The 27,568-nt window shown below is 34.0% G+C and overlaps 1 protein-coding gene across 1 annotated transcript in view; it reads right to left on the bottom strand.

Annotated features, from left to right (window-relative positions):
• Positions 1-27,568, bottom strand: part of EYS (eyes shut homolog) — a 1,820,808-nt gene that overhangs the window by 1,584,803 nt on the left and 208,437 nt on the right. Inside the window, exon 10 of the mRNA XM_068550856.1 lies at positions 25,769-25,779. Within this exon, the coding sequence (XP_068406957.1) occupies positions 25,769-25,779 (11 nt within the window). The remainder of the gene's footprint in view (positions 1-25,768; positions 25,780-27,568) is intronic.

Raw genomic sequence — 27,568 nt, forward strand, 5'->3', positions numbered from 1 at the left:
GCACTGAATGTTAATTTACCCTAGTCTATATGATAATAGGCTCAATTATCACTCAGTGGAAACTTAGAATAGGTTTAAATATGATTCACATGTGCAGTCTTTAGCTAAGATCAAGTCATGATGGGTCCTGGTACCTAGTTTATGGACAAGTGAATAGTAAATCAACCAGTGTGTTTATTAAAAGTCAAGGAAAAAGTAACCCAGTCATTAAAGCTTATGGAGGAAAATTTTTCAGTGACAGATGAAGAATAAAATATCAACAAATATTTGCAATGAAACAGAAAGATACAATGAAAGAAAGGTTGTGGATGATGTTACATTATGATGCCATTAAAATGGAGATGGGACATTTATTAGGTATGTGGAAAATTTGAGTAGTATCCATAAATTCAGCTTAAATGATGTGTGATAAGATAATTGGAAAAGAAAAACTATGGAGGTACAAAACAAGAATCACAGGTTATTTCCAGGAAGAAGTAAGAAGAACTGAAAAGGAAGAAATAACCAAATGACACTTTTCTTTAAGAAGAAAATAGAGGGCACCTGGGATCTATACAACTCAATCCAAAATTTTAATTACAGCTAAAAGAATCTTGATACCTTTGTCCTACTGTTTTGTAGTCTATGAACTTTCTCATATGATAGTCCCTATGTGACTATTTAAATTTTAATCAGCTATAATTACATAAAGTTAAAAATCAACTTCCTCAGTCTGGGTAGCCACATTTCAAGTGCTCAATAGCCATATGCGGCTAGCGAATACTGTATTGTACAGTGAGATATAGAGTAGGTATAGAGTATTTTGATCATTACAAAAAGTTCTATTCGCCAGTGTTGTTCCAGAAAAATCACTGTTAGGAAACAAAAAGAGGTGGTCTTGAAGATTTATGTAAAAGGAGTATTATCTTAGTAATATACAAAAAGGAAATTTAAAAAAATCATATTATACAGCTTAAATGAATCATACCCATAAAATTATGTACAATTTAAAACTATGATTACAAGAAACTTTCAGCATATTAGAAAACTTTCCCACAATTATACGTAAAATTTAAATATTTCGGATCCTTCCAACTTTGAAAAGTAAACATGGATTTATATGCATATTTGAAGTAGTTTTAATGTATAATGTCAATGCTAGTTTTCTCTGAGTGGTAAGATTATCTAGTATTTCTCTGCTCAAAATTGCCTTATTTATCCTGATATACAAGTGTTATTTACAGTTAAACACGTTATTTTATAGTTAAGAATATACCCCTTTAAAATAAGATAAATATACGTATGTATTAATGCAAAGTGAACAGAAAATTTGAAATTATTTACTATATTAAAATAGTATTTGAAAAGGGAGAGACTGCTGTCCCTGGTCTCTCCCCCTGCACACTTGTTGCTGCTCTGATGGAAGCTTTCTGCTCATGCACCACAGTGGCCTTCAGGGCTCTTTTCTAAGAGTTCTGAGAAAAATATTCTTTTGCTTTTAAAATAATTTGAATTCAAATCACTATAACCAGTATTCCTTTGTCTGCGTGGTGATCTAAGATAGAATTACATGTAAAATATTGTAATTTATATATATACATATATATTAAAATATGTAGTAAAATAATCACAGCTCTTAAATTAGGGTTAAAAGGCAAAGATGATATGTTTAAACTACTTTTTAGTTTATGTTTACATATTCATTTTTTAGATTATACAGTAATTTATTGAGAGATCTGTCTTAAATTAGTAAAACAAGTTTATACAAATGGAGTGTGTGTATCTCTTCACATATATCTATACATCAAAAGGTCAAAATATGTGAATGTCCACTCATATGTACAATTTCTTAGTATCAGTATAAACACTGTATCACAAAATAATAATTTGCATAATGTATAAAAATGCTAAAATGTATTTAAAATAAAATGCATTTAAAAATGTATTTTAAAAATAAAATATTATTTTTATATTATAAATTGTCTTACCATTATATAAAATTAATATGGACAAATACAGTAAATTTACCAAAAAATATAGGTCAAAAATAAATAATATTTGTGTAAATTTCAAAACATTGTAATATTGGTACCACTTTGTTATAGTGGTGAAGGCGATTTTTCATATTAGAATATTTTGAGTGAAGAATAATACAGAGTGTGAAAAGTGGAATAAGTAGATGGTATGAACTAGCTTTATAAAATTCAATATAAACACATAACAAAGAATGTTAAAACTATTTCATGATCAATACTCAATAGTACCTGGTGTATAGATAATACAAAAACATATTTTCTTAAACTGTAATATTTACTGGGCTATAAAATATTCTATCATCCTAATGCATATTAATTATAAACATCAAAATGTATTTTTGAGAATTTATTTTTGGTGACAGTTTTACAGCCTATATGTTATGGCAAATAAAGGTCAAAATCATTTTCCAGTTTGTTTAAGATGCAACATATATATCTCAAAATTAGTGAAATCCTTATCTGAATTAAAGCTACATTTAAATGTGAATGCTGAATCACATTAATCAACCAATCAATCTAGGATTTATTGAGTGAATGACCCTTGGCAATGCTGCTTAACACTTACGGTCCATTAAGCAGGACCAATGAGCAAGGCAATCAAAATGAGTTAATATTGCATCTGATTAGGAGAAATAGAAGAACGCTAAGTGATCTGGGGTCCATCTTTACAATATTTGTGCTCTTGTGATTGTCAGCTAGAATCCAAATTAGATGTATCATTTTAAGCAGACCACTTAATTTCTTGATTTTTTTACATGTATAAATTAAGGTTGTATCAATTTTAAACACTTATTTAAATCTAATATCTATGGTCATTTTATTCCATGAAGACAGGTGTATCATGGATAGCAATGCCTCTTTCAAAGAAAAGAGGTAAATCTAAAATGCTGAAAATTGTATTATCACTTATAAAAATGTATTAAATATCTCACTGTAAAAATTGCCAAACATAATATCAGAGTGTATACATATGTATTTTTCTTCATGTGTTTAAATATTATGAAATTATTATTAAGGGAATTATTTTTTAAATACAAATAATTATTTACGGTACCCTCTTCTAATTGCTCATTTTTAGTGGTAATCAAAGCAGACTTGGAAACAGGTGATGTAATGAACAGTAGCAGTAGCAAAGGGAGGGAGCTTCTTTAGTAAGGAAAGTCTGAGAATGAGATAGTTCGGTTGACTTGTGGTTGATGAGCAAGAAAAGGTATGGGAATGGTCACGCGAAAAGCCTTCTACGCCAGAAAAATAAAGAATGCAAATGATCTTTATGACCAAGGAGGTGAAGGGCAGGCAGGAAAATAAACCTGAGCTGGAGAATAAGCTAAGGAAAGAACACATAGAGTTTCCTGGGTCATGGTAGGACGTTTAGGTGCCATGCTAAGGATACTGAGGGGCTACTAGGTTAATAGCATTATCTGATATAAATACACACTAAAAATACTTGACTTATGTGGAAGATGGATAGTAGGGGAAAGATTGGAAGCATGGAGATCAACTATGAGATATTTTTGAGAGATGAGAGGTCTCAGTTGAGAGATGTTAGTAACCTTCACAGGGGAAGGAACAGCTAAATTGGAGAAAATGAATACGATGAGTGTAAATTTTAAAATAGAATAAATTAGGTTTATGGGGACTGAGTGAGAGGAATGCATCAAGAAAAGTCCTTTATTTTTTTCCTTCAGTTTTTGGGTGGATCAATATAAATTTACTGTACTAACAGGAGGAATGTGAGCACAAGTATGAAGGATAGTGGTGAAGCATTAGTGTTTTAATTCTGGCATCGAGTGTTTATTTGATCTGATATATTTATACTGATAGAGGTGTCAAATGAGATGTGTGACACTGACCCTTAAAGAAATCAATGGGAGAAAATTAATTTTTTTATTATTGACATGTAGATGATATGATATATTTTTGATGCTCACAATTATCCTCTCTTTCCCTGATTTTGTGATACTTCACTGAGGTAAGCGTTTAGCTTTGAAATGTATGATTTTGGGTTTGGACATATGACTTGCTTTACCAAACAAAATACAATTGGAGTTGACACTGTGCCAGTTCTGAGCTTAGGTCTTAAGATACGTCAAGTACTTCCGCTCATCTTTTTTGTGTTTTGTACCATCTGCCATGAGAAGATTCTGAGTATCTGTTGGTTCTGAAATGAAAGATAGATGGGATAACACTGAAACCAATCCTCAGCCTGAAGCATAACCACCCCAGTCACCCTGGACGTCTATGAGCAAGACAAATAAATGGTTATAGATCTAAGTAATAGAGCTTCAAGGATTGTTGTTTTACAGAAATATCTCACCAGAAATATTGTTAAAACAGATGGCATATAAACTGGAAATTCAAACTAAGATCTTCTAGATTAGATTTAGAAGGAAAAGAGAAGAGGAATCAGGACTAGGGCAATCCATCTTTCTGAGGCCTGGTAGAAGAGAAGGAACTAGCAGAATTTTTTTTTTTTTTTTTTTTTTTTTACATGTCAGGAATGTAAAAGCAAGCATTGCTGGAAATCAAGATAACTTTTTTCAAAAATGTCAAATAGGACAATTGTATAGAATGCCAATTAGCAGTAGAGAAGTATGAGGACAGAGAAGTGTTCATCTCTTAATTATTATCTCAACATATCTTAACCGACATATAATCCAAGTTTGCACAAATTGAAGCATATAAAAATATACTAGGGGGCTCATAATCTTCAAGTAGATTTATATGATCTTTATCAAGAAAAAAATAAAGCTTCATGGAGTATATACACATATGGAATCACTGATATAGGAAATGTGAATCCACCAGATTTGATGAAGATGCAAAATAAAATGGGATTTGAGAATCCACCAGATTTGATGAAGATCCAAAATAAAATGGGATTTCAGTTGTTAGTAGAGGACAAAGATGTCATGCAGAATATTCCACAGCTTAAGCTGTATCTGAGTAGAACACAGTAGAGGGTTTGCAGGTCTGCATAGCAGAGCGCTGGAGAGTTAGCAGCTGAAAGAAAATTGAGCATTATACTTTCTTCTACTAAGTTTAGAGAAATGAGTTTTTTTAAAATAAGAAATCTTTCTTTTAACGGATATTTTAAAAATTTCCATGAGATTTCCAGTGCATTGTGGAATGAGGTGTTTTATTTTAAAAGTGTCTCACAAATCCAGGAATAGAAATATTGACAAAACTTTCCCCCATCATTCACTCAGCACATTTATCCTGCACCTACCACGTACTAGGTACTCAGCTAGGTAGAGGGGGTAAAACTCTTAACATAAATGAATGCAACATTTGGCACCAATTAATCAATCTAAAATAATAATAAAATGAAAATATAACTGTGCAAGTATAACTAAGATGGCTATATAGTGCTAAGAGAAATAATACGACCCAGAAATTCCACTTCTAGTTGTATACCCAAAAGAATTGATAAGTTGTTCAAACAAAACGTTTTACACAAAATTCAGCAGCGTTACACACAGTAGTTAAAGGTTAGGACACTGTAGTCCAAATGTCCGCCAACTGATAAATGGATAAACACAACATGGTATACCAAATAATAGAATATTAGTCAGCCATAAAATGAATGAAGTACTAACACATACTGCAAGACGGATGCATCCTGAAAACTTTATGCTAAGTGAATGAAGCCAGACACAAAAGGCCACATATTTATGAAATGTTCTAGAATATAGGCATGTCCAGAACAGGCACATTCATAGAGAGAAAGCAGTTTAATTGTTGTAAGGTGCTGGGGCGGAGGAAATGAGGAGCTTAATAGGTAAGAGTTCTCCATTTAGGATTATGGAATTATCTGGATCTAGTGGTGATGGCTGTACAACATTGTGAATTTACTAAATGCAAAGAACTGTACACACTACATTTGTTAAAATGGTATATACTATGTAATTTTAACACACCTACACACACAATGGTGTAGACTCATGAATCACAATTTCTGTGTTCAAATCCTGACTTTGCCATTAATTAGGTATGTGATTTTGGAGAAATAATTATGATCCTCTCTTCCTCACCATATAAGATGATGAGTAACTTTACATAAAATGAGAGTAATTGTAGTACTTACTTCACATCCTTGTTATAAGAATAAAAAGAGTTAATTCAGACAAAGAGACCTTAAACAAATGCCAGCACATAGTTATCACTCCCCAAAATGTTAGATACTACTCAAATATTTTGGTAAATTCCTAAGAAGAATAAAAAACCTGTCATAGTGTTTAAAAGTCAATGAAGGAGGTGAAAAAAAAGAGAACAAAACAAGTTAATTAATGTTGCTTTAAAACATTAAAAACTGATGTTTCAAAGGTTCAGAGAGTGAAAAGGCAACTCAGAATTGGAAGAAACATTTGCAGTTCATATCCTTGATGAGGACTTCATATCTAGAATATGTTAATAACTCCTACAACTCACAAACAAACAAAAATGCAACAACATTGTTTCTTTGAAACTAAAGGGAGATAACTGAATAAAAGGGTGTCTTTTGTTTGTTTTTCAGATTGAGTTATAATTGATAAATAGGAATTGTGTATATTTCAGATGGACACTTGATGTTTTGATGTATGTATAAGTTGTAAAGTGATCACCACAATAAACATAATTAACATATCCATAACCTTATATACTTACTATTTTCTTTTCCATTGTGTGTGTGTGTATATGTGTGTGCGTGTGAGAACACTAAGGTTCCACTCTCTTAGAAAATTCAAATATACAATACAGTACAGTATTTTATGTACTGTACTGTAATGTACTATAGTCACTATATAGTACATTTGATCTCCATAACTTCCTCTGTCTGGTTTATTTCATGCATAACAATAAAAAGATGCTACTGAAATGTCTCGTAAGAAGAAAGCTGAAAAATGTCCATTTTATTTGGCAAGATATAGACCATTTGAGCGCAGTGATGGTGGAGGAAGTCATATTTAAGTGGTCTGAAGAATAAGAGGCAAAGGAAGAAGACAGAAATTGTAGACAGGAATTTGAATACATTTTTTCCATGAGCAAGAAAAGATTTATAGAGAGATAATGTGGCAAAAGGGATTGTTCTTTGTGAGCTTGTGTTATATAATGTTAGCGATTTGAGCATGACTAAAAGCTGTTAGAAAGGATAAAATTATTGGAGAAAAATCAATATATAGATGAGAAAATGTATTATTAATAAACAAAGATGCAGAGGAAAAGCAGCAGTCTCCAGAGCCCTCAGGGAGATTGGATTGAAGATAAGAAAAGAAGACTCTTGAATTTGAACAGAAGGCAGGGTGCAGGAGGGTGTAGATGTAGCCATTCTATTCTACAGCCTGATGGGAAGAAGAGGAAGCAATTCATGGACGATGATCGTCCTTTCTTTCTAAGATTGGTGCTGGGTGGCAAATAGCAGAAATTAGAGGAAGGTAAAGAAAAGTGAACAAAATTATTTAGGAAAATGACTATTAAACTCAGAAGCCTAGTATGATATCCGAGTAGTTTGTCGGTCCATTTTAGATTGAGAATCATGGATTTATTCTAAGAGAATTCTACTTTACTATGAAATAATATAGTTTTACGTAACTGCCCAACTGAAGGCACAGAAAGTGTCAGCCAGATTTTTCCAGAGATCTGTGACACCTACATACATCATCAAGGAATCTTAGCGGAGTGTTATTAAAATCATCAACCATGTAATCTAAGTCATAAGGAGAAATGAGAATAAAGGGAAGATTGACGAGTTGGTAGGAAGAATGGGGGTCAATGAACTATGAAAAGAGAATATTTGTACAATAGCCACTTGAGTAACAAAGTGTAGAATGCATCAGAGGCTACTTGCTGTTTAAACATCTGTTCCTCTCATAACACAATAGAAGCAATCTGAAGATAAATTAAATGATCAAGTTCTTAACAGAATGAGTCACAGTTCTTGCCTTTGCTTTACTATCATATAATTTTCTCCTAGATTAATTACATTGTGTTCCTGTGTCTTGTTCCATATCTGGAAAGATTTTAAAACCAAAATAGAAAAAAATAATACAAATAATTAGTGAATAACAAAGCATTGAGTCGTCTACTACATGGATTTAGCAATCATGTAATAAGATAAATGTATTGATGCAATTAGTCATGTTTCCTTCCAAAAGACTATTGCAATAGAGCATCATAAGTTTTAATACCTCTTTTAAAATTAGATATTAGTTATGAATCTCCAACTCTTAAAAAACATTTTTAAGGTAGCAAAATAAACTACTTTAGTTAAAATGTAATTATCAAAAAAACAAAATTTATTTCCATGGATCTATTTCCTGGATTTCCTTAGATATGAATGACTGGCCTACCTCACATGTGGAGGACCTTTTCGCACACCTCAGAGTTACAATGTTGATACACAATTATGTTCCTTTGAGTCATATCTTTCTTAGAGAGTAAGTGCTGGAATTTGACTATACATTATTTATGTATTATTTATGTAAGTAAAACTTTGCCGTAGTGATATGTGTGTCCAAGCTATCATTGTTTTTGAAAAAAAAATTTTTATTATTATATAGGTCAGTGACTTAACTCATGCTAAGTGGTATTTCACTGGTACTGGAAATATTTAAGAAAAGCACAAATTAAATATATATTTCATAGGGAAATTTTTTAAAAATTTCAACTTGAAAACTGCATACATGTATATGTGTATGCATACACATACATACATATTTAATACCACAGGCACATACTTACATAATATATATTTATATATGTTATATATTCAGAAGATTAAAAAAGTAGAGATCCTTAAAAATAAACAAGACAAAACCAAGAAAGCAGACAAAATGAAGAAATCAAACAAAACCAGCTCATTCTAATGAAGTCCAATGACTAAAAGAGTTAAATTCTGAAAGCAGTATGTGTAAGGTAAATTCCATCCTCTCAAAGGAGAGGTTCATAGGGTAATATTTTCTTGTGTTGGCAGAGAAGATCATGAGGTGGGCTCAAACCCAATGAAGTCTATGAGTGTTGTAGATTTCATTTTGTTTTTTGCCTTGACACTGAATATGCAAAAGGATGAACGACAAAGAATGAATTTGCTTTTAAGCTGTCAGAAAATTATATGCATAGGTCCATTTTTTTTTTCTGGAGTGTTGCTCTGTAAATAGATTTAACAATAAAACATTGGTTAATATCTTCTTAGTGAAAAGATATTGCCTCCTTTGAAAGACTCCAATCATAGAATATATTTATGATTTCTTAAAATCCTTAGTTACCAAAGAACCTGCAGCTAGTTATTTGATTTAAAGACAAAAATCAATTTTAAATCATGAGGAGACATCATAAATTACAAGTCAAAAATCTGAATGGTTCCAAAATGCTGTGGGTGAAAGAATAGAAAAGGTTCTCCTGACAGTAAGCTGGAAAACTCATGCAGCAGTTGGTAAGTCTAATCTATGTGGTAAAGCTGAAAGACAATATTTAGATGTTTACATTTCTTACAAAAATGCACTGTATTCACTTCCACTTTACCTATAAAATACACTATGTAAATAAACAAGGCCAGTAGAAAATATGGGAAATTATATTATACAGTTTCTCAAGCTTTTTCTTTTCAGAAGTTCTAAGAGAAATATTCCCGAACAATCAGAGTTAAATCTGTGTGTGTGTGTCTGTGTGCACATCAATGCATGGTTTAAACTATCAGAACTGTGGATGTGAATATACTCACCAAAAAGAAAATGTTCATCTTTATTAAATTACTACAGATCATAAAACATAAGACAAAATTCTTTGATTTCTCATAATTGAGGTAATATTTACAGTTAAAACACCAAATTTTTTGTGAGTTTGGGGAAAAGCTGATGAGCTAGTAAATATCTTACTGGCTTTTGTTAAATGTTTAAACTTTTATTCCAATCTGTGTATTTACTTTTTCATTCAGTTAGTCTTTAACTAAATCTAATTCACTATTTACATACCAGTTACTATACTAAAATCTGGGAGTAAAATCATGAAAATATTATATCCTTTGCATGTATTACATATAAAGTATATTGGCATTTATTATATAGTATAATAATGCTAAAATATTTATCTAACATTATTTGAGAGATCTATAATACTTGGTGAAGACCCTTTAATATAGTATATAATATACTGCTGTATTTTAAAGTATTATTATTTATGTATGGATTTCTATAATAATGATAGCTTAAAATAAATATGTATCATTTATACATTTATAATTATGTGTGGAAGTATTTTTATGATAAAAAATACATAGGGCTAATAATTAACAATCATAAGTATTATTGAAAGACTATGCAGTTTATGCATAGTTATACCTAATAATTGTTTATTCCATCAGAAAGACACATCAATGATCATTCGTTCAAAGAAAAACTTCTCATCCAAAAATATCCAAACAGAAACATCCAAAATAATGTTTGATCAAATATCTGGTCACTATGGCCCAGCCAACTTGACATGTAAAATTAACTATCATAACAAATATGAAATAAAATACAAATCTAGAACTAAAAGTAAACTATAAATTTACTCTAAATGAAAGTATTAACCTTTATTATAATCCCTTTGATAAAAAGTTGGATACAAAGTCGCTAGATGAGAAGAGATGGCTTCTAGTATAGGAAATCTAAGTTGGATTCATGATTGAAAAATACTTCTAAGAGAAAATAGATGATAGTTCAAAATATAGTAAGAAGATGTTATAGCTTGTGAATTAACAAACACCAGACATGTAAAAAATGGCTAAGTATCTTCCATTATATAAATTATAAAATTTGTTTAAATATCACTAACAGAATGGAAGTGGTCTCATAATCTTAAAAAAAAAAAAAAAAACCCACAAAACTCTATCGATATTAAGTTTAAAACAAGTGCCTCTAACATAGCAAATTTCAGCCAAAACCAAAGAAGGATGGTCATAAACCTCGAATGAATAAAAACTAAGCAGCAATCACAATATCAGAGAAATTAAATATGGTATTTTAAGCAGGCCAATATATATTGATAGAACTCCTCAGGACAATAAGGAAAGACAGAGAAACTGGGAGGCTGTTTGCAGTACAGTGAGGAGAGAAGGTCTGTTTTATTCTTCTGAGTCATCTGTGATTGAGAACCAGAAGGCTTGTCCTAGGGTCTTCTATTCCAGGGCAAGGTGACCCTTCTGCAGAGCTAAGGGTGGACAAATTATTCAGGAGAGTCTCACAGAAGAATACATTACAGATCAGTGGCTAGGAGAAGTTGAGTCACTTAGAGTGTCACCTGGCCTCTGAGGAAGCCTAGACCGATGAAATCACATGTTATAATGTCCCCAACTTGAGTCACAAGGCAGGCAAAGCAAGTAACAATCAGCTGGAGAAGAGATATTAGCCCAGGTACAAAAGTAATCACAGGATGCTGTCAATTTAGAAACAGGGAGGGATACAGAAACCACAAAATCTGACATATCCAATGTGTTTACCTTGAGTTGAAGATGGAATTTTGTTCCTCCCCAGATCCGTATGTTGAAGCCCTAACTCCCATGTGGCAGTATTTGGAGACAGGGCTTCTAGGAAGTAATTAAGATAAAAATAGATCATAAAGTGGATCCCTAATCCAACAGGACTGGTGAGCTTATATAAAGAGGGAAAAGGGAGCGATCTCTCTCTTTCCCCCTCCTCGTAGGCACCCACCAGGTAAACCCAGGTGAGGACACACAGGAAGACAAAGCCCTGCAGGACAGGAAGAGAGTTCTCACCGGAACCAAGCTGTGATGGCTCCTGGATCTCAGACTTTCAGCTTCCTGAACTTGGAACATATAAACTCTTTGTTTAAGGCACCCAGTCTGTAGTATTTTGTTATGGCAGCTTGAGTGGGTTAAGATACCTTGGAATATCTTGCACTTCCTACAGGGACTGTTAAAATTGTTACATATGAATATTTTAAAATGTGTCTCATTTATTTGTTTTGCTTTTATCCAATTCCTTAAAAACATAAATCAGTTACATATAATAAACTACATTGATTCGTAGGAGAAACAGTGTATACAGGCTTTAGAGGTAAGGGATTACTTGAGCTAAATTCAAAATGTATATAAAAGCATCATAGACTAGAGAAAAAAAGTCACAGAAGTCATAAAAATAAAACTGCATTTTCTGTCCTACAAACTACAATTTTTATATGGGTAGATAAGCCAAGAGAGGTAGACACTGACCATCTTCACACACAGAGACTCTACATGCTCTTCTGAAAGGATGAAATGTAATTCTGGGTTAAGAAGAATCAAAGAGTGATATTAAACGACAGAGTGAAAAAGACAGATTTGCATTTTAGGAAGATTCCTTTGGCAACACTGTGGAATTGGATTGGAAGTATGTTCGATTCTGGACAGGAAAATCTCTTTGGAGGCTGTTTCAATTCTCAAAATGAAAACTGATATATGTAGGCCTATACATAAGAAACACCAGTATGTCTGGAGAGAATGAATATGAGAGTGATTTAAATGTTTGTTAGAGCACATTCGATAAATGACTGACTGTGGGTGAGAGGGGGTCATCCCAGAATGACCACGAGTTGTTGGGTCCAGCATGACACTTGGGTGAGTTACATTATCACTGAAATAGTGTCAAAAAAAGGGGGTAGTTGATAAAAGGTGAAGTTAATTTAGGCCTAGCTGGATTTAAATATTTTCTCAATTTCTTCTAATAAATTCTCCATTAAAAAATAAATCGCCCCACTCACAGGAAGATCCCATTAAGCATCTCCTGCTAGCAGTGTCAATACAATGAAGAGTCATCCTATATAATCTCTAGCTAGGTGACTGATTAAACTCCTTGTGGGTGGATTGGTTAACCTCTTCTTGTAGAAACTGCTCAGGATTTCATATCTGTACTCAAATGAGAGAAACACTTTTGGAAGTGAAGGTAGAAAAAGCAACATATCTTTTCTCTTTTTCTTTTTAAATATTTTTTTCTCTACTCAAATCCTTTGAATTTTTTCTATGTTTATTCATTGAAAAGTCCTGCTGGGGCCATGATGGAAAGAGAGAAGTTAAATAGTTCTGTAAGCTAGATTCAGATACATATACTCTCATGATTTTTTCATACTAATCTTGTTTGGATTTATGGTTGTTGATTTTTAGTCAGATACCGCATGGCTTGTGAACTCAAGACTAGCATTCAGACCAAGAGTGGGAATCAGAGTTCAAGACATTCAGAACCAAATACACATGTTTGAACAAAGGGAGGGAACTGAATCTACAAGCCACATGTGGTCTGGGAGAAACTGAAACTTTAACGGATGAAGTGAGAGCCTACATTTTCATAGAAAACACCCCTGTTGTGCTTTGAATCCAGATGTGTCCATTACTTTAGTCACAAAACTTAACCTCCAATCAAGAATTAGAACCAGGTTTTCTAATTCTATCCCAGGACTTTTTACCAATAACACGTACTGCCCCTTCCCTTCTTCCTTTCTTCCTTTCTTTTCTTTTCTTTTTTCTTTCTTTCTTTCTTTTTCTTTTTCTTTCTTTCTTCTTTTCTATCCTGTGAGTTAGGTATTGCTGTTCATTTTAATTTACTATTTCTTGAATTGTGGTGCCAAATTACTTTTTAACTTTCCTTAAAGTTAACAAATATAATATTTTAAAAAATAAATTCTGGAAAAATATTTATTTATTTATTTATTCCCCCAGGTACAACAGATATCTCCTCTCTGGATGAGTGAACTCAAAAATGATTATGTTGTTTTCTTATAGTTTAAATCTTTCAGCTATTTCCCAAAATTCTTAAAGTTCAAATTCCTTAACATTCCCCAAAATGTTCAAGATTATCTACCCCCCATTCCATCCCTAGACTCATTTTTAAAATAAACTTTTAATTTCAGAATAATTTTAGATTTACAGAAAAGTTGTAAAAGTAGTACAGAGAGTTCCCTTGTACCCCACACCTAGTTTCCTCTATTTTTTAAACAATTTTTATTTATTTATTTATTTATTTATGGCTGTGTTGGGTCTTCATTGCTGTGTGCAGGCTTTCTCTAGTTGAGGCAAGCAGACACTACTCTTCGTGGCAGTGCATGGGCTTCTCATTGCGGTGGCTTCTCTTGTGGAGCACAGGCTCTAGGTGTGTGTGCTTTAGTAGTTGTGGCATGTGGGCTCAGTAGTTGTGGCTCATGGGCTCTAGAGTGCAGGCTCAGTAGTTGTGGCTCACGGGCTTAGTTGCCCCGCAGCATGTGGGATCTTCCCAGACCAGGGCTCAAACCTGTGTCCCCTGCACTGGCAGGTGGATTCTTAACCACTGTGCCACCAGGGAATCCCTTCTCTCTTGCTCCTATTGTACATTAGTATATTACATGTCTCAGCTAATGAAAAAATATTGATATATTATTATTAAAATCCATACCTTATTCAGTTTTACTTAGTTTTTACCTAATGTCCTTTCTAGTATCCCAGCAAGGATAACACTATACTCTATTTCCAAATAAGGGCACATTCTCAGGTACTGGGGGTTGGGATTTCAAAATATGAATTTGGGGGAGGAAAAAATTCCGATTATACACCCCAAAGTCCTGGGCAACCACTAACCTACTTCCTGCCTCTATGCATCTGCCTATTCTGGACACTTCACATAAATGGAATCACACCATATGTGGTGTTGTGACTTTTCTCTCACACTTAGTGTACTTTTTTCAGGACTGAGCCATGTGGCACCTGTGTCAGTACTGTTCAGCCCCTCTAGTGAATTTTTCATTTCAATTATTAAACTTTACAGCTACAGAATTCCCATTGTGTCTTTTTTATAGTATCTATCTCTTATTGATATTCTCTATTTGATGAAAATTGTCATCATGCCTTCTTTGAATTATTTAATCTTAGTTCCTTTAGTCTTTGAACAGATTTATAATAGTTGCTTTGAAGGCTTTGTTGGTGTAATCCACCATCTGCTTCTATTGTTTGCTTTTTCCTGTATATGGGTAACCTTTTTCTGTTTCTTTGCATCGCTCATATTTTTTCGCTGCAAATTGGACATTTCAGATAATATGTTGTAGCACCTCAATACAGACCCCACTCCTCCACCTGGTGGTGCTTATTATTGCTGTTTGCCTGTTGATTTATTTGTTTAGTGACTTGCCTAAATTAATTCTGTGAAGTATATTTTCCCCACAGTGATGTCCCTGCTCATATGATTTTCCCCCTTTTTTTATCTTTTAGCTGAGCTACGTAGAGATTGTTCCTGGGGGGTGGGGATGAGGTATGTGTCATTTTTTGGGGAGAAGTTTTGCTTAAGTCCCCTTAGCAAGTTAGATTTTTACCCTTTGCTGTTGGATGTGTTTGTGGCTTGGAGGATGTAAACAGCGTTCAGGGAGGTGAAATACTCTTGGCTGACATCTGACCAGAGACTGTTATATAGCTCAGAGATTCCCCTCTCTGGTCGCTCCTTGGAGGGAGGGTGCCAGTCTTCCAGACTGCTGGGGATAAGAGTTATTTTATTTTAAAACTTGACTACTCTACACATCACCTCTGGGCTAAAGTAGCTAATTATTCAGTCAGTGTCTCCTTAGCAGTTGTATTTAAGCCCCTTGTGCCAGTGAGGCTTCCGCCCTGTCTTATGTGTCTTCTTGTGGTTTGGAGAATGTCTACCATTTCACCCCATGTCCTGCTCTAAGTGCTCTGAGTGGGTGCAACCCAGCACATGCACACAGCCTTCCCAAGCCCCAGAGCTGCTCAGGATTCCAGGAGGGGTCTTCTAAGCTGTCTCTCCTAGAAAATTCTATTAAACTTCCGGCTGCTCTGTTGTTTGCTTGGATTATGAACCTACTAGCCTCTTTGTAATTGCTATTCACCCAGATCCCCATTATTTTTGATAATAGCCTTAAGCATGGAACTGTCCATTCTCTGTCCCAATAAAGTCAGTGCCCTCAGACAAAGCTGCAGAACACTTTGTGCTATGGTCTGCCTCTCCCATGGGCAGAACCACTTGTTATTGCACCAGAGCTGCAGGTGGGGACACTCTTTTCTCAGTGATACTCCTGCTCTAAGAGTGGGTACTGGTTGTGGGGGTGTAGCCCCTGATTTTTCTACATTGCCCCTTCTGGCATGAAACCTCCATCCTATGCTTAGGCTGGGGCATGGGCAATCAAGACCCAAGCTTTCTGGCATCTGTCAGGATGCAATCCCTAGGGAAGAGTTGCCTTCTTATCAGCAGTGACATAAAGGAAGGGGGATCTGTTCCACTCTGCCTCACCTACCTGGAATAGAGCTTTGGTAGCAGGGGGCTCGATGGTGTGATGAGAAACAAGGGCAGACTCTCTTTCCAGAGGTGAAAGCATAGCCCTTCTCTGGGAACTAGGGAGAGAGTGACCCCAGGTGTTCTTGGCTACACCTGCCTAGAATAGAGCACCTAGGGTTGGGCTTCTATAATGCAGAACTGGGTGGTAATGGTGGTGATGGGGGACAAGGTGTGGCTCAGATTCCACAAATTCTTGCTGCTTCAGTCAAGATTTAGTAGAGTAATTCTTTATTTGTTGTATCTTCTTAGGACAATGTCCACAGACTTGAAATGATTTTTACCAGTTTAATTGTTGTTTTGCTGGAAGATGCTCCACTGAGAATACCCTGAATTCCAGAAAGTCCACATATTTTTGTTTTTAATTTCAAATACCAATCATGCATTGCTCATCCCAGCCTCATTTTGCATTATTCTTTCTCTTGGTATTTTTGCTCCAGACACACTAAACTTCCTATGTTTAGTTCCTTCCTTCTTTATGGTTTTCATAATGCACTTCCTCTGTGCTTCACCTTATTAACTTCTACTCAGCCTTCAGATGGTTGCTTAAACAACATTCTCTGGCTCAGGCTAGGTAAATCACTGTGTTCATAGACAATACTTCACATTTGCAAATTTGAATGGCAGCCTTAATTCATTATTTGTGTTAGTATATTTACTCCTGTCTTTTGGGAAGATTGAAAGCTCCTGTAAGGTAAGAACATTTTTTTTTTCTTGCTTCCTACTGAATTCCCATGATCCGAGTTTTATTAATTTCCAAAATGTAGTAGGTACATAATCAATGCAGTGGCAGTGGCAGTGGCTAGCTGAGCTAATGTGAGCCACCATTACAAAAATCTTGTATAATGAGATCCACAACTGTCTCCCGTTCTCCATCCAGCCCTTGTTCTTAGAAGGGTTGAGCTGAAGGATCTTATCATAAGATCCTTATCATCTTATCATGGGGGCAAATAACAGAATCTTTCCTCTAGAGTGGAGGTAGAGAGTGGGTTTCCATTTTGAGTGTCTCTAGTTTAATCGCCCTAAAATGGGGACAACCAACCAGAAGGTTATTAGGATTATTACCACTGACCTGAAAGCTTGCACCAACCTAGGAACCAGAATCTTCCCTACTGGGATTGAAGCTTGATGAACAGCCAGGTGGACCAGAACCTCAGTCTCTCACTGATTTGTGGCTCAGGTCTGTCTGTGGATCTCACAATTATATACGCTGCATTTTAAAGAATTATATTTTTGGGTCAAACTTACTGTGGTATAATAGGACATTGATATATTTATTAAATTAATTTAGGTGTATTAGATATCTTGTCCTCAAATCTTAGGACATCTTCAGTTATGGTAAACCTTTTGTTTACAATGGTGAATTTCACCTTATCTACTTCATCTAAGCATTGCTCCTTCTTTTGTAATTTTGAAATTAACAACAAGAGGATTTTTAAGAAACAAGGAAATATCAAATAAAAATAACTTGTTGGCTTTATCTAGCACCTTTATATAAATTCATAATTAAGACATTGTTTTAGATATTGTTAGTTTCTACATATGAGAAGTGATGTAACCTTTAGAGCTATAGGTTCAAATTGCCATCATTTTTACAGGATTAAAGCAAAATTTCCAGTTTGAGTCATATTGATTAATTTATGGAAATTTTAACCTTTCCTTTCTACCAAGCATTAGACTAGGCACTGGAAATGCCAAGATGAATAAGGCACAGTATCTGAGTCTGAAAGGTTTATACTCTGATACAGCAGATAGAAGTAAAACAGATAAACTACATGATTTATTTGGCCAGTTAATACTGATAGATAGGTACAAATATTGGTGTAATATGGTGATGACTGTATGAAATGTTTTGGCATCAAAGAAGAACAAGCCCATATTTTGGACTTCCATGAATTAAAGACATATTATAGCTGGTGACATCTGATATGTTTAACAATTTATGCAGATGTTTATCAGGAAATTGGAAGTGGAATGAGCAGAAATTGATGCCATTAACATGTAAAATTAATAAAGTCATAGAGGAATTTGGAGCATGGCATTTTAAGTAACTAAAAGTAGTTCAGTTGGGATTAACATACACACAATACTATATATAAAATAAACAACAATGACCTACTGTAGAGCACAAGGAACTATCCTCAATATTTTGTAATAACCTTTAAAGGAAAAGAATATTAAAAGGCTATGTATAATGCATATATATATGTATAACTGAATTACTGTACTGTACACCTGAGACTAACATGACACTGTAAATCAATTATACTTCAATAAAAATTTAAAAATAAATAAAAAAATAAAAGTAGTTCAGTATGGCTAGAGCAAACATTTAGGGTGGGTAAAGGGTATTTTAGTGTGCTTAAAACCCCATCTTTGTAGCACTCAAATTGTCATAGAAACCACGATGTATCAGCTGGCATTGCAAACAAATATTCAGAATATGAGTTTGAGCCAGTTTTGCTTTAACATATCGGTGGGGAATTTTGTCATGGTTATTACACAGGATGTCAAGATTTCATTCTTTAACATGGAAAATAGTATAATTGATTTACATTGTTCAAGTTTCTCTTGAATATGCAGCGGGATTGTCATCCACAGCCACACTGTGACTGAGCCACATTTAATCTGCTGGAAGTAAAATGAAATAAATGGAATATATATAACACTCTGAAGAGTGGAATGCATAAATGTGCAATGAAAATATATGGTTAAACTGCATAGTAAGACACCATGAGGGAAGAAGTCATAAGAAGAGTATTTAGCATGAAGGTTTGGCAATTTTTGTACTATATTTCATACATTACATGTATTTTTTATGAAATTAATAATGCTAAGAGGTACAAGCTGACAGTGATAGCAGCATATTGAATTATGAATTAGGAGATATGGGTTCCAGTCCCAACTCTTTCATAACAATTTTTTCACTTCAGACAAGTCCCTAATCTTAAGAGTTTAAGCTTAAATATTGTAAGATGGAGAGATTGTGTGACTCTGATTAATTTACATTATAGATAATTTAGTAAAAATTTACTTGTTGATATTTGAAATACATGTATATGTACTAAGTGAATAAAGCAAGATATGTAACATAGTATTTTACAATAAATATTATTAATTTGTTAATTTAGACTATATCAATATTTCTTTAATATGATTAAAAACTATTAATGGGAAAATTCTTAGAGACCCCAAATATTATTATTATTTTTTTTAACCATCTTTATTGAAGTATAATTGCCTTACAATGGTGTGTTAGCTTCTGCTTTATAACAAAGTGAATCAGTTATACATATACAATATGTTCCCATTTCTCTTCCCTCTTGCATCTCCCTCCCTCCCACCCTCCCCATCCCACCCCTCTAGGTGGTCACAAAGCACCGAGCTGATCTCCCTGTGCTATGCGGCTGCTTCCCACTAGTTATCTATTTTATATTTGGTAGTGTATATATGTCCATGACACTCTCTTACCCTGTCACATCTCACCCCACCCCCTCCCCATATCCTCAAGTCTATTCTCTAGTAGGTCTGTGTCTTTATTCCCGTCTTGCCACTAGGTTCTTCATGGCTTTTTTTTTTCCTTAGATTCCGTATATATGTGTTAGCATACTGTATTTGTTTTTCTATTTCTGACTTACTTCACTCTGTATGACAGACTCTTAACTCCATCCACCTCATTACAAATACCTCCATTTCATTTCTTTTTATGGCTGAGTAATATTCCATTGTATATATGTGCCACATCTTCTTTATCCATTCATCTGTCGATGGACATTTAGGTTGCTTCCATGTCCTGGCTATTGTAAATAGAGCTGCAATGAACATTTTGGTACATGACTCTTTTTGACCTATGGTTTTCTCAGGGTATATGCCCAGTAGTGGGATTGCTGGGTCGTATGGTAGTTCTATTTGTAGTTTTTTAAGGAACCTCCATACTGTTCTCCATAGTGGCTGTATCAATTTACATTCCCACCAACAGTGCAAGAGTGTTCCCTTTCCTCCACACCCTCTCTAGCATTTATTATAGATTTTTTGATGATGGCCATTCTGACCGGTGTCAGATGATATCTCATTGTAGTTTTGATTTGCATTTCTCTAATGATTAATGATGTTGAGCATTCTTTCATGTGTCTGTAGGCCATCTGTATATCTTCTTTGGAGAAATGTCTATTTAGGTCTTCTGCCCATTTTTGGATTGGGTTGTTGGTTTTTTTGTTATTGAGCTGCATGAGCTGCTTGTAAATCTTGGAGATTAATCCTTTGTCAGTTGCTTCATTTGCAAATATTTTCTCCCATTCTGATGGTTGTCTTTTGGTCTTGTTTATGGTTTCCTTTGCTGTGCAAAAGCTTTTAAGTTTCATTAGGTCCCATTTGTTTATGTGTGTTCTTATTTCCATTTCTCTGGGAGCTGGGTCAAAAAGAATCTTGCTGTGATGTATGTCATAGAGTGTTCTGCCTATGTTTTCCTCTAAGAGTTTGATAGTGTCTGCCCTTACACTTAGGTCTTTAATCCATTTTGAGTTTATGTTTGTACATGGTGTCAGGGAGTGTTCTAATTTCATACTTTTACATGTAGCTGTCCAATTTTCCCAGCACCACTTATTGAACAGGCTGTCTTTTCTCCACTGTATATGCTTGCCTCCTTTATCAAAGATAAGGTGACCATATGTGTGTGGGTTTATCTCTGGGCTTTCTATCCTGTTCCATTGATCTATATTTCTGTTTTTGTGCCAGTACCAAACTGTCTTGATTACTGAAGCTTTGTAATATAGTCTGAAGTCAGGGAGCCTGATTCCCCCAGCTCCATTTTTCGTTCTCAAGATTGCTTTGGCTATTCGGGGTCTTTTGTGATTCCATACAAATTGTGAAATTTTTTGTTCTAGTTCTGTGAAAAATGCCAGTGGTAGTTTGATAGGGATTGCATTGAATCTGTAGATTGCTTTGGGTAGTAGAGTCATTTTCACAATGTTGATTCTTCCAATCCAGGAACATGGTATATCTCTCCATCTATTGTATCATCTTTAATTTCTTTCATCAGTGTCTTATAATTTTCTGCATACAGGTCTTTTGTCTCCTTAGGTAGGTTTATTCCTAGATATTTTATTCTTTTTGTTGCAATGGTAAACGGGTGTGTTTTCTTAATTTCACTTTCAGATTTTTCGTCATTAGTGTATAGAAATGCAAGAAATTTCTGTGCATTAATTTTGTATCCTGCTACTTTACCAAATTCATTGATTAGCTCAAGGAGGTTTCTGGTAGCATCTTTAGGATTCTCTATGTATAGTATCATGTCATCTGCAAATAGTGACAGCTTTACTTCTTCTTTTCTGATTTGGATTCTTTTATTTCTTTGTCTTCTCTGATTGCTGTGGCTAACACTTCCAAAACTATGTTGAATAATAGTGGTGAGAGTGGGCAACCTTGTCTTGTTCCTGATCTTAGTGGAAATGGTTTCAGTTTTTCACCATTGAGGACAATGTTGGCTGTGGGTTTGTCATATATGGCCTTTATTATGTTGAGGAAAGTTCCCTCTATGCCTACTTTCTGCAGGGCTTTTATCATAAATGGGTGTTGAATTTTGTCGAAAGCTTTCTCTGCATCTATTGAGATGATCATATGGTTTTTCTCCTTCAATTTGTTAATATGGTGTATCACATTGATTGATTTGCGTATATTGAAGAATCCTTGCATTCCTGGGATAAACCCCACTTGATCATGGTGTATGATCCTTTTAATGTGCTGTTGGATTCTGTTTGCTAGTATTTTGTTGAGGATTTTTGCATCTATGTTCATCAGTGATATTGGCCTGTAGTTTTCTTTCTTTGTGACATCTTTGTCTGGTTTTGGTATCAGGGTGATGGTGGCCTCGTAGAATGAGTTTGGGAGTGTTCCTCCCTCTGCAATATTTTAGAAGAGTTTGAGAAGGATAGGTGTTAGCTCTTCCCTAAATGTTTGATAGAATTCACCTGTGAAGCCATCTGGTCCTGGGCTTTTGTTTGTTGGAAGGTTTTTAATCACAGTTTCAATTTCAGTGCTTGTGATTGGTCTGTTCATATTTTCTATTTCTTCCTGGTTCAGTCTCGGCAGTTTGTGCATTTCTAAGAATCTGTCCATTTCTTCCAGGTTGTCCATTTTATTGGCATAGAGTTGCTTGTAGTAATCTCTCATGATCGTTTGTATTTCTGCAGGGTCAGTGGTTACTTCTCCTTTTTCATTTCTAATTCTACTGACTTGAGTCTTCTCCCTTTTTCTCTTGATGAGTCTGGCTAATGGTTTATCAATTTTGTTTATCTTCTCAAAGAACCAGCTTTTAGTTTCATTGATTTTTGCTATTGTTTCCTTCATTTCTTTTTCATTTATTTCTGACCTAATCTTTATGATTTCTTTCCTTCTGCTGGCCTTGGGGGTTTTTTGTTCTTCTTTCTCTAATTGCTTTAGGTGCAAGGTTAGGTTGTTTATTTGAGATGTTTCCTGTTTCTTGAGGTAGGCTTGTATTGCTATACACTTCCCTCTTAGCACTGCTTTTGCTGCGTCCCATAGGTTTTGGGTCGTCGTATCTCCATTGTCATTTGTTTCTAGGTATTTTTTTATTTCCCCTTTGATTTCTTCAATGATCACTTCGTTATTAAGTAGTGTATTGTGTAGCCTCCATGTGTTTGTATTTTTTACAGATCTTTTCCTGTAATTGATATCTAGTCTCATAGTGTTGTGGTCAGAAAAGATACTTGATACGATTTCAATTTTCTTAAATTTACCAAGGCTTGATTTGTGACCCAAGATATGATCTATCCTGGAGAATGTTCCATGAGCACTTGAGAAAAATGTGTATTCTGTTGCTTTTGGGTGGAATGTCCTATAAATATCAATTAAGTCCATCTTGTTTAATGTATCATTTAAAGCTTGTGTTTCCTTATTTTTTTTCATTTTGGATGATTTGTCCATTGGTGAAAGTGGGATGTTAAATTCCCCTACTATGATTGTGTTGCTGTCGATTTCCCCTTTTATGGCTGTTAGTATTTGCCTTATGTATTGAGGTGCTCCTATGTTGGGTGCATAAATATTTACAATTGTAATACCTTCCTCTTATATCGATCCCTTAATCATTATATAGTGTCCTTCTTTGTCTCTTGTAATAGTCTTTATTTTAAAGACTATTTTGTCTGATATGAGAATTGCTACTCCAGCTTTCTTTTGATTTCCATTTGCATGGAATATCTTTTTCCATCCCCTCACTTTCAGTCTGTATGTGTCTCTAGGTCTGAAGTGGAGACCCCAATTATTGATTTAAATTTTCATAATGTTACCAAAATTTCTATGATGTTACTTAAAACGCATAAAAATAAAATTTATCATACATATCATAGGCTTGCATACTCAATTCAACCATAAACTTAAATAAAATTACAAAGTATATACAGAGCTAATAAAATGAAAATTATGGTAACAGTGTTATTTTAGCAGATTATGGTTTGTAGTCACCAAGTGTGTGCTTTCAACTCTTGTATGGGCGTTGACTTCAGTGGGAGAGCTTCTTTGAATTTTAGCAGAGTTTCTTTAAGTTTCATGTAGTTTGATTATGTCTCAGTGGTTTCACCGCTTTTCTCAAAGTGAAACCTTTCTTCACAGAGCAAGCTGGACAACTTTTGATTGTTGCCTGACATAAGCTAATCATATGTATTTTAAATCTCCCTTTATCTTTTCTCATAGATGATACAATTAATACAATTGTTTTTCTGCTAAATTGAGTAGTCACAAACACAAATTCAAATGAATATATTAAAATTGAATAAATTGGGTATAAAAGGTGGATACCCTGAAGATCTAGTTATTTTTATTCTTTCTTTTTCAATCTCAATCTCTTTCTTTCTCTCAAATACACTCAAACACATTTTCATACTTATATTAGTTATAAATGAAACCCTTCAATATAAAGGACATAATACAGAACTAGTTAAGCCTGGAATATATACCTATAGGTTTCCAAGAGTCTGAAGATTCCTTTCTGAGAAAAAAAAAACTGGACTTTTTGATAACTAGCTTTACACTTTGCTCCCTATATCACTATTGGTAGCTAACAAGATACAACTAAAGTATAAAAAATTCTAATAAAATCTTTTGTCATGGAAAGTTATGGGACTACTTGAAATTCCAATATATAAAAAGTATGAAAAGTATCACTACATTTGAGAATGTACCATGGAAGCTGGAATAGTATAGGCTTATATAATTATAATTGAACACAATTTCCTAGTAGACGTTTCATACTAGTTTCAGGTACCTAAAGGGAGTGGCATTTGTGCCACTTAGCAAAGAGGAGAATTGAGAACTTTAGTAGGAAGAATTTTAAAGAAGTAATGTACCACATTTATATACATGTGTGATATTGGGCAAAGATTTGCATTCTCCCTGTCAAAATGTCCTCATTTGTACAATCATGATAATGATGGTGTGTTCATCTAAGACTATGGAGTTTAAATAAGGAAATGCTTGCAAAGTGTTTATAAACAATACACAATATCTTCTGCTAAGGACCCATTGTTAACAGTGGAAAACTGTCATACAAATTCTTCATTTTTTGAACTAGTAATCATACATGGAACGATATATGCTTATGAAAGAAACGGACATTATATACAATATTTGATGAAAGAAGAAACCACCACTTGTAACTAGCTACAGTGAGTAAAAACCTATTTTGGCAAGAGTCACAACATGGCAGGTTAAGATAGTAAAAATTACTGAAATATCTCCAACAGTCACAAAAAGATTCATGTAAAACTCTGGAGATTCAGTTTCCTTTCAGTTTTCAAGATTATTAGTTCATAATATAGCATAATATAGGCTTTAGTTATTTTTCTACATATTTAAAAACATTAATTTTATACCAAAGTTTACTTTATGCAGGTTGTTAATGTTTAAGTAATAGGAGCATAACTGAGAAGAACAGGTGTACCTCCCTACTGTGGGAGATCAGTTACATGATTTAATGGAAATAAAAGTGCAGTAATTATATTGATATTCTTGACCAAATTTCTTAGAAGAACAGCAAACCGCTGCTATGTTTTTCTTACTGTAAAATTTAATAAAGGGAAACGTCACTTAAAGTCTGGAGATCAGAAAGGGGAGCCCTCATGCCCGATTAGGGTAGCAGAGCCCAACAGGAAGAAGAAAGACTCCCTCTTCTTTCCTGGTCACAACTCAGCCAACCAAAAGCCATGGACCTTTTTTTAGCTCTCCCAACTCCTTTTCCCCCTCTATAAAAGAGTTCTCCTTTCCATTTTTGCTGGGGACTTGCATGGGTCTCACCATGACTGAAGACCCTGAATTGCAATTATTTGCTGATCCCAGATAAACCCACATTTGCTGGAAAAATAACTGGCAGTCTATTCTTTCTAGCTCAACATTATAATGGCTCAAAAAAGAAAAACTGAGGATAACAGAGGCCTTATTAAAATTGCACTTTCCTAAAATTTGTATAACAGGCTTTCTCACTGGAACATCTACTTGAAATTCTTGGTAGTAGTTTCCTAGAACATTTGAAAATGAGTAAGTATATAAAAAAAATTTCCTCAAATAATGATTGACTTTTTAATTATGAGGAAAATTCTTTGCTAGATTTCACATTAAATTGTAGAATATGATTTTTTTAATTGTATTTAAGGATTTTGAAATTTAGTTAGACTTACATGAAACTGAATGATTTCTTATCTATACGTTAGTTACTTTTTACTGATTTATTCTGCTTTATTTAATGACATTGTAAAGGGAAGTTATTGAAATTAAAATTATAAAATACATACCCTCAGTGTAGTTATTTGAATTAAAGTGGCTGTTTCATTTGTGCAAGACTCCCTTGCCATTCTTCTCCCTTCATGCATGTTACATATATGACCGAGTTACGATTGTTTTACATTCTTAGTGGTATTTCCTATCATACTCCTATGTTTACTAGATGCTTGTAGTCTATACCTAGTCTCCATGAGAGGGTCGGTAACAAATGGACATTTATAAACATTTCAGAGTTGGCTGTATTTCAAAACCCATAATCTGATCCAGATCTCACTGCTTTTTGCCAAGAATCACCTCATTTTCTGTTTTCCTTTGGTCTAATTTTTAACATAATTTAATTTTGCTGTTCTTTATAATAACAATTCACATCTGCAATTTCTGCATTTTTGTATAAAACTGTTTTAGGAGTTTCCATCTACAATATATTGTATTTCTACTTAACAACTAAAGGAATTCTAGAATCACTCTCTTGTTCTTCTGTGCCTTATTTATGGTTTTACAGTTGATTCATTATTTCAACATAGACAGAAGGTATTTCTTAAAGTTCTGTCTTTGATCATGTAATCTTGTTTGGAAAAAGGAAGACTAAATCAGGTGTCAGCTTGTATTTTAGGGATTGTCTTGTGCAGAATATTGACTCTTGCTTCTCCAGTACTCTTTGTTAAAAAGAAGTGCATGCAATAGCAAAGTTATAGAATCAGATATAAAGTGATTTTTGAGTTAATATAGAAAGTGATTTAGAGAAAATAATGTACTAATTGGCAGATTTCCTACAGATAACTTTAAAATAAATTTTTAAGTGGATTTTCTGTACGATGGCTCCATTCCATTATTAAAAATAGCCTTGTGTGCAAAATTACTGTGTATCATTTTAAACAGTGTTATTCATATGACACTAAAGTATGTAATTTGGTGTTTTAGTATATTGAGAGATTTGTGCACCCATCATTACAAAATTAATTTTAGAACAATTTGTCATCACAAAAGAACCTATTAGCATTCAGTCCCCAGGTCCCCACCTCAGATCTAAGCACTGTGACTAGTTTTCTGTCACCGTAGATTTGTGTCTTCTGGGTATGTCAGATATAGAACCCAACCACATGTGAGTTTTGTGGCTACCTTCTCAGCAAAAAGTTTTCCCAATCTGGGCCTCCTCAGAGTCAGCTTCTGTTGCTTGCATTTCCCTGTAAGTTCTGTTTCTTTGTACATCTTTTTTTGTTGTTGCTAACTGGGTATTTTAGATAATACATCGTAGCAACTGGAAAATTATACTCCAGATTATTTTTGTCCATAGCCCATATATCAAGTTTTCTTTATAATCAGCTATCCAATCACTAATATTTTGCTACAGTGGAAAGAAAATATTTTTAAAATAAATCAGAATAAAATATTAATAAAATCATTTTTATGTTTTAGGACTATATTGTTTGGAGAAATTTTCTTAATCATGTTTATTTTGAAAAGAAGAAGGTTACATGTATTATAAAGTCTGTATAAAACATG

This window comes from Eschrichtius robustus, chromosome 9, assembly GCF_028021215.1.
Source record: "Eschrichtius robustus isolate mEscRob2 chromosome 9, mEscRob2.pri, whole genome shotgun sequence".
Lineage (NCBI taxonomy): Eukaryota > Metazoa > Chordata > Mammalia > Artiodactyla > Eschrichtiidae > Eschrichtius > Eschrichtius robustus.